This window comes from Galeopterus variegatus, unplaced genomic scaffold, assembly GCF_000696425.1.
Source record: "Galeopterus variegatus unplaced genomic scaffold, G_variegatus-3.0.2 Scaffold4826, whole genome shotgun sequence".
Lineage (NCBI taxonomy): Eukaryota > Metazoa > Chordata > Mammalia > Dermoptera > Cynocephalidae > Galeopterus > Galeopterus variegatus.
Window position 1 is genome coordinate 58,319 of NW_007730937.1, and position 6,850 is coordinate 65,168.

At 57.9% G+C, this 6,850-nt stretch overlaps 1 protein-coding gene across 1 annotated transcript; it reads left to right on the plus strand.

The window, feature by feature from the left end:
* The first annotated feature begins 286 nt into the window (after positions 1–286).
* AMER3 (APC membrane recruitment protein 3) lies at positions 287–4,898 on the plus strand. Its single transcript, XM_008588440.1, has 2 exons — positions 287–2,438; positions 2,575–4,898. The coding sequence occupies exons 1-2, from the start codon at positions 287–289 to the stop codon at positions 3,033–3,035; spliced, it is 2,613 nt and encodes an 870-aa protein (XP_008586662.1). The 3' UTR covers positions 3,036–4,898.
* The last annotated feature ends 1,952 nt before the right edge of the window (positions 4,899–6,850 follow it).

Here is a 6,850-nt window from a genome sequence, read left to right on the forward strand (position 1 = left end):
TGCAACAGTCACCAGGCCACTCAGCTCTTATTCTGGCTCTCACTGGGTGCCTTTAGACAAGTGACTTAACCGCTCTGGGCATTGGTTGTCTATAAAGAGCAGGAGTGGTGAGCGGGGTAGGGCTGTTCCTATCTCCCTCTCCTGCACCTCCATGGAGGATCCGCTGGGACTGAGTGAGCTGAGGAGTGAGCAGGGGCAGGCAGAAACCCTCTGGAGCCCACAGGCCCTCCAATCTTGGATACTAAGTGCCTCCTGCTTTCCTCCACAGCGGCCGGGCACTGACAGCATGGAGCTGAAGAGAGGAAAGACTTTCATCAAATCCAGCCTGCAGATTTCCCACGAGAAACCACCAGACCCAGCAGCCACTGCTCCAGCCAGGGAGGATGCAGACCCCTGGTCAGCTTCTCTGGGAGGGCAGCAGAGGCCCCATGATGAGAAGATGGCCCCCCAGGCCAGTCCCAGGACCCAAGGATATGACAGATCCCCCAACAAGGGGGCAGAGCTGCTGGACCCCGAGGTGGGACCCACAGTCATTTGTGGATCCACCTTCAAACTGGTGCAGAAGAGCAAGACCCACGACAGTTTACCCGGGCCCAGCAGGGTGGCTGCTGCCACAGGGCAGATGGTAGGCAGTGCGAGCTTCCCGGGGTCCCCCGGTGGCCAGCGCATGATAGACTACCGCCACTTTGTGCCCCAGATGCCTTTTGTGCCAGCTGTGGCCAAGAGCATCCCAAGAAAAAGGATTTCCCTGAAACGGCCCAAGAAGTGCTTTCGGAACCTGTTCCACATTCGCAGAAACAAGACTGAGAATGTGGCCTCTCTAGCAGCCAAGGGGACGAGTCTGTCCTCCCCTGTGGGCCTGTCAGAGGCTGAAGGGCGCCAAGGCAAAGCCTTTCTTCCCCTGGGCGAGTGGCCGGGGCTGGATGGCCTGGACCAGGACCTGTCCGACAGCGAGCTCCTGCCTGATTCATCCTTTGACCTCTGCAGAGCCCTGTGTGAAGATGTGGCCTCGCTCAAGAGCTTCGACTCACTCACGGGCTGCGGGGAGATCTTTGCAGATGAGAGCTCAGTGCCATCCCTGGAGCTGAATGAGGGCCCGGAGAGCCCAGCCCAGGAATCTCAGGCCCTGGAGGGCAAGGTTCCCAGGGGCCCCCTGCAGGGCAGTGTGGAGCAGCTGGCATCACCTGCCCAGAATGAAGCATTGGACTTCAGCAAGTTCTGGGACAGCGTGAACCGCTCAGTGAGGCAGCAGCAGCGTGCCCTGCTGGGCCCATGGCTGGTGGGCCCCCAGGGGACAGACACTGACCAGCCCAGGATGGATGCTGCTGGGCTTGCTGAGTTGCCCCTGTGCCCCTGCAGGGACCCCCACAGCAGCTCCAAAGCCAGCTCCATAGACACAGGCACCCCCAAGAGTGAGCAGCCGGAGTCAGTGTCCACGAGTGACGAGGGTTACTACGACTCCTTCTCACCCGGCCTTGAGGAGGACAAAAAGGAGACCCTGAGCCCAGGAACACCTGCAGCCACCTTCCCCCGGGACAGCTACAGTGGGGACGCCCTCTATGAGCTCTTCTATGACCCCAGTGAGGGCCCTGTTGGCCCAAGCTTGGATGATGACCTGTGTGTGTCTGACAGTCTGTCAGGGCCAGCCCTGGGGACACCACTGTCTATGTGCAGCTTCCACGTGGGGGCTGAGGAGAACCTGGCGCCAGCACCAGGCCCTGACCTGCTCAGCCAGGGCTTCCTGCAGAGCTCCTGGAAAGGCAAGGAGTGCCTGCTGAAGCTCTGTGACACTGAGCTCGCCATCACCATGGGCATTGTCAACTGGCTCCGCCGTGGCCCAGAGCCCCGTGCTCCACCAGCCCCCACCCCTACCCCTGCTCCTGTCCCAGGGGAGCCTGCAGCCCCACCCAGCCCCCAGAGAGACCCCAGGGAGCCAGCAGAGAAGCTGGAGGACAAGGGGGCCTGGGCAGCAGATGCAGGCAGGGCCACAGTGTGCTCAGCACCCAGCAGGCAGGAGCTGTGGACACACTCGGGTGCCAAAGGCCTGTTTGCTGGAGAAAATGAGGTACCAGGGGGTGCCACATGGGGGACCAGCATGCGATCCTGGGACCCCTCTCTGGAGGAAGGGACACGAGGCCACCCTGAAGGCTTGTTCTCTGTGGGGTCTACAGCCTCCAAGACAACAGACAATTCCAGTAAAAACAAGGCCCCAAACCCTTCTGCCTGGCCCAGCTCCCAGAAGGAGGCCAGGCCTTCTGAAAACCTGGGGTGTTTTCAAGGCCCCTGGAAGCCAGGTCCCAGGGGAAGCACTCTGGATGCAGAGCCCGTGCTGATGGGCTGTGTGGCCCATGTGGCAGCCCTGCAGATCCTCCCAGATGGCCAGCCCCTGGCCACATGGTCTCCAAGGCAGGGCACAGGCAGTGGACTCTTTGGGCAGACAAGGGGCCCTGACATTCTGCAGCAGAAACAGCCCAACAGCTCCCCCAGAATGACCACCATTCATGTCCAGCCCTCCCCAACCAGCCCACAGGATCAGAGGTATCAAGACCAAATCCTGGACCTCAGCTGGCTCAGGGTGGACAAGGGGCCCTGACATTCTGCAGCAGAAACAGCCCAACAGCTCCCCCAGAATGACCACCATTCATGTCCAGCCCTCCCCAGCCAGCCCACAGGATCAGAGGTATCAAGACCAAATCCTGGACCTCAGCTGGCTCAGGGTGGACCCCACCAGGCCAAGTGCCCAGGCCTGTGCTTCCATGGAGAATCAGCCCCTGAAGTTCAGCACAGGGGCTGTGGAGCAGGCAACACACATGGGTCAGCTGGACTCTGAGGCCCCCTTGGCTCCTGCTGCCCATGAGAGCCCCGGGGACCACTTTCCAGAAATCCTAGGCCTCACTTCAGATAGCCAGCGGGAAAGGTGCCCCTCTGCAAGTGCTCCAGAATGCCGCTGCAGCCTCCTGGCCCATGAGGGCATCCTCTGCAGCCAGCTGGAAGTGGGGGCCCCTAGGCCAGCCGTGGCCGAGCCTCACCTGTAGGATGGGCTCACACTCACCAGGAGCTGCATCTTGTGCCCACATTCGGGAGAACCTAGGACCCAAATTTCCATTTTGTCCCTAATGTGAGGACTGTGTTGGGGGAGGGGGCAGGACTCAGGCAAGCAGTGGTGTGGGTATTTTCACATGGAGGCATCCCTGCCTGAACCCAGCAGCTCAGGCAGCCCAGGGCCAAGGACAGCTCAAAGCTGCAAACACCTCGCTGCTCCTCCTACAGCACGTCGGAGAGAGGAGCCCAGGCTTGAAACTGATGGAATGAAAATGGGAAGTAGAGACAGCCGGCACGCTTTCACGGGGTATGCAGTGGCATGAGGCCCAAGATTCAGGGCTGGTGACAGGTGGGGCAGAGCTGAAGAGGGCCCACCAGCCCCACCCCACCCTGCCGTCGGCCCCATGACAGGCGGCCACAGCATAGTGGAGGGCTTCGGGCTTCTTCTGGGGAACGCGAAGTGGAACCAGCTCCATCTTGGCAAAGAGGCCTCAACCAACCCATGTCATGGCGTTACTATGCGACCCTGCCAGGGCTGGCTGGACCCCGTCAGCCCTTGTGGATGGTTGCTGCTGGATTCCCTGCCACAAATTATCCAAACAAACCATAATTTTCCCCAACTCGCACTCTCTAACAGAAGCCATGGAAGGCAAAATGCTCTCTGGGAAGAAGCCAACTGACTCTTCCCAGTGCTGCTGTCTCCCTGCAGATAGCAAAGGCCTTTGACTTGGTCCCTCCATTCTATCAGCATCCCTGTTCCCCCACCCCTTCAGGAAAACTCACCTTTGAATGGGGCTGTGCCCCTACCAGAAGCCACAACACATACACAGTGCCCAAACATTCAGAACCATGACAGAAAAGGCAGCTGGTGTCCTCAGGAAAGCAGGTGTCTGTCTGGCCCAGTGTCAGGCCAGCAGGTGCAGGGACAGACGGCCCCTCCACATTCTCTAGGATTAGATTCTACCTCAGCCAAAACGCTGCTGTGAGATGCAAAGGATGGGACGCTACAGGCAGCTATGAAATTGTTTCTAGAGGACAGGCCAGCATAGGAAAGGGGATAGGTCAGGTTGTGGGCAAACCACTGGAGAAGTCCCTTTTCAGGCAGAGCTTCCATCGGGGAGGCATGTGAGGTGTGCTGGCTCTGCTGGTGAGAAGAAGGTGGGGAAGGAACTCCAGAGGGGGCTGCAGTCTGACAAGGTGGTGCGGGCTTGTTGCCTCTCCTGATTGTCTTACGCTTGGCTTCAGGCTAGAAAATGCTCCATGGCCCCAATTCACATTGGCTCACTGAGGACACGGGCTGCACGTCGCAGGGTCAGAAAGATGCAGCAAGACTCCTGCTTGGCCCATCCAGACCTGGGACCTTCTGTGAGGTCACATCTGCCCCCACCCCCACGTGCCAGGACCTACACTTAGGATCACGACAGCGTTTCTGAGCCTTGCTGTGAGCAGGTTACACAGAGATCAGCTCACTGGATCCCTACACCAACCCCAATGCAGTTGTTATCCTCATTTTTCAGACCTAGAAACTGAGGCACAGAATGCAGATGTGACTTGCCCATGGACACACACAAGTAGTGTTCAGGGGACATGGATCCTGCCCCTGGCTCCAAAGGCCCTGCTCTTTAGCAGGCTTCAGAACTTCTTGCTGAGTTCCCACAGCCATCACCCCTCTCAGCCCTCACTGCTTCCTTCTACAGGCCCCAGATGTCTGAGCACCCTCTGGAGCAAGCTACATGGCTCCCCACAGCAGGCTGCGAGCCTGGGGTAGGTGCCCTCAGTCAGTCACAGCCTATGGCTTTGTACTGCGCCTGACAGAGTAAGTGCTCAGTAAACACTGAAGGAGTGAAAAATTGAAAGGTTGCATGTGGTTTTCTGATTTCTCGTTGACAATGAGCCTTGTGTTTGGAGAGAAACAGAGCTGAGGTCTAAACATGACTCTGGCTTGAGAACCAGACACCTTCCCTATGGCAGGGAGCCTTTCCTTGTAGTGACACAGTGACTCCTGGTGATAGGAGAGAACCCAGCCAGGTCCGAAGGCACTGTGAAGGGTGGGAACTAAGATGGTCCAGGCATGGTCAGGAGGGCCTGGGGTCAGGAGGGGGAGCCAAAGGGCTTCAGGACCCAGGAGTCTGCAATGCCTCAGCAGCAGGCAGCATTAACAAGGAATCGGGGCCATGCCCACCTGGGAGGAAACCCTGGCCAGTGGCTCCCCACCTGTGGGGCACTTAATCCTAGCACCCCAGATTCTCATTTAGCCATCTGGGGTGGGGGTCTCAGGAGCGGCTGCCAGGCACCTTGCTGGGAGAACAGAGGAGGAGGATGTGACTTCCTCAGCCCCTTACTCCATCAAGGTGATCTCTTTCTCCGCACCCCCCCTCGGACTCCCCTCCCCATAGAGAGGGTTCCAGGCGTGCCAGCCTAGCCAGACTCTGCAGGCCTCAGCGTGATCCACCAAGGGGAAAGAGGGGAACTTCAGGGCCAGCACCTGGGACAGGTTCCTCGCCCATTGCTGGGAGTGGAAGAGGCCTGGTTGGGCCTTTTCAGAACTCTGGTCATTTCTAACCCTCCCATTCACACTTGGCTGTAGAGGTCACGGCAGGTTTTTCCCATGTGAAATAAATTCCTGAGAAGTAGGTCCAACTATCCCCAGCTCACAGCTGTCTCACAGAGCCTGAGTGACTCATCCAGGGTCCCACAGTAGGGGTGGGGGGTGGGGGTTTGCCCAGGGGCTGTGCACTGTGTCTTCCAGCCTCAGATGTGGTGCTGGGAATGCCAGGGGAGGCCAGGGGCCCTGGCAGAGAGAGGGTAGCGGGGAAGGCCGGCGTGGGCTGGGAAGAGCCATGGACTACGTGAGGGCTGCTGCTTTTCTGTCCTTGTTTCCTATTTTATGATTTTATTTATTTATTTATTGAATGGGAATAAATACACAGGACACAAAACTCGAAAGGCACAGAAGGGAAAACAGCGCAAGTCTAGTCTCCGTCCTTCTCCCCCCACCTGTGAAAATGAATTCACACTTGCTATAACCATCCAAACACTGGGAAGGCACAGCCCTCTTCCTGCTCCCTCTCAAGCACTGGTGTGTGTTCTCGGGCCCTTTCCATGCCCACGACACAAACACGTGTGAGCACGAATCCTCTTCTGCTGCCGAGGACATCCTGCTCAGGCCTGGCAGGTGCCAGCAGCAGCCACTCACCTCTGCACAGCTGCACCATGGTCTCCTAGGTTGCAATTTGTTTAAACACTCCCCTGTTGATGGACATTCAAGTCGTCTCCCAGTTTTGCTGTTACAAACATTGCTGCACCCACTCCTTTATTCTCCTAAGCGTACTCTATTAAAGTTCTCTTCAAAATCGTGAAAACAAAACTTACCTTAACAATGAAAAGATGTGTTTTTTAATGAAAAGTGTCTCCTGCTCGTGTGGCCCCACCACTGCCCAGCTGCCTGAGGCCCCGATGTTGACAGTCTGGAGTCCATGCTTGTACAAGCACATTACNACTTCAGGGCCAGCACCTGGGACAGGTTCCTCGCCCATTGCTGGGAGTGGAAGAGGCCTGGCTGGGCCTTTTCAGAACTCTGGTCATTTCTAACCCTCCCATTCACACTTGGCTGTAGAGGTCACTGCAGGTTTTTCCCATGTGAAATAAATTCCTGAGAAGTAGGTCCAACTATCCCCAGCTCACAGCTGTCCCACAGGGCCTGAGTGACTCATCCAGGGTCCCACAGTAGGGGTGGGGGGTGGGGGCTTGCCCAGGGGCTGTGCACTGTGTCTTCCAGCCTCAGATGTGGTGCTGGGAATGCCAGGGG

Coding starts and splice junctions, on each gene's coding strand:
- AMER3 (XM_008588440.1), top strand. CDS start 287: ATGGAGCTGAAGAGAGGAAAGACTTTCATCAAATCCAGCCTGCAGATT. Junction 2,439..2,574: donor CAGTGGACTCTTTGGGCAGA/CAAGGGGCCCTG, acceptor CAGCTGGCTCAG/GGTGGACAAGGGGCCCTGAC.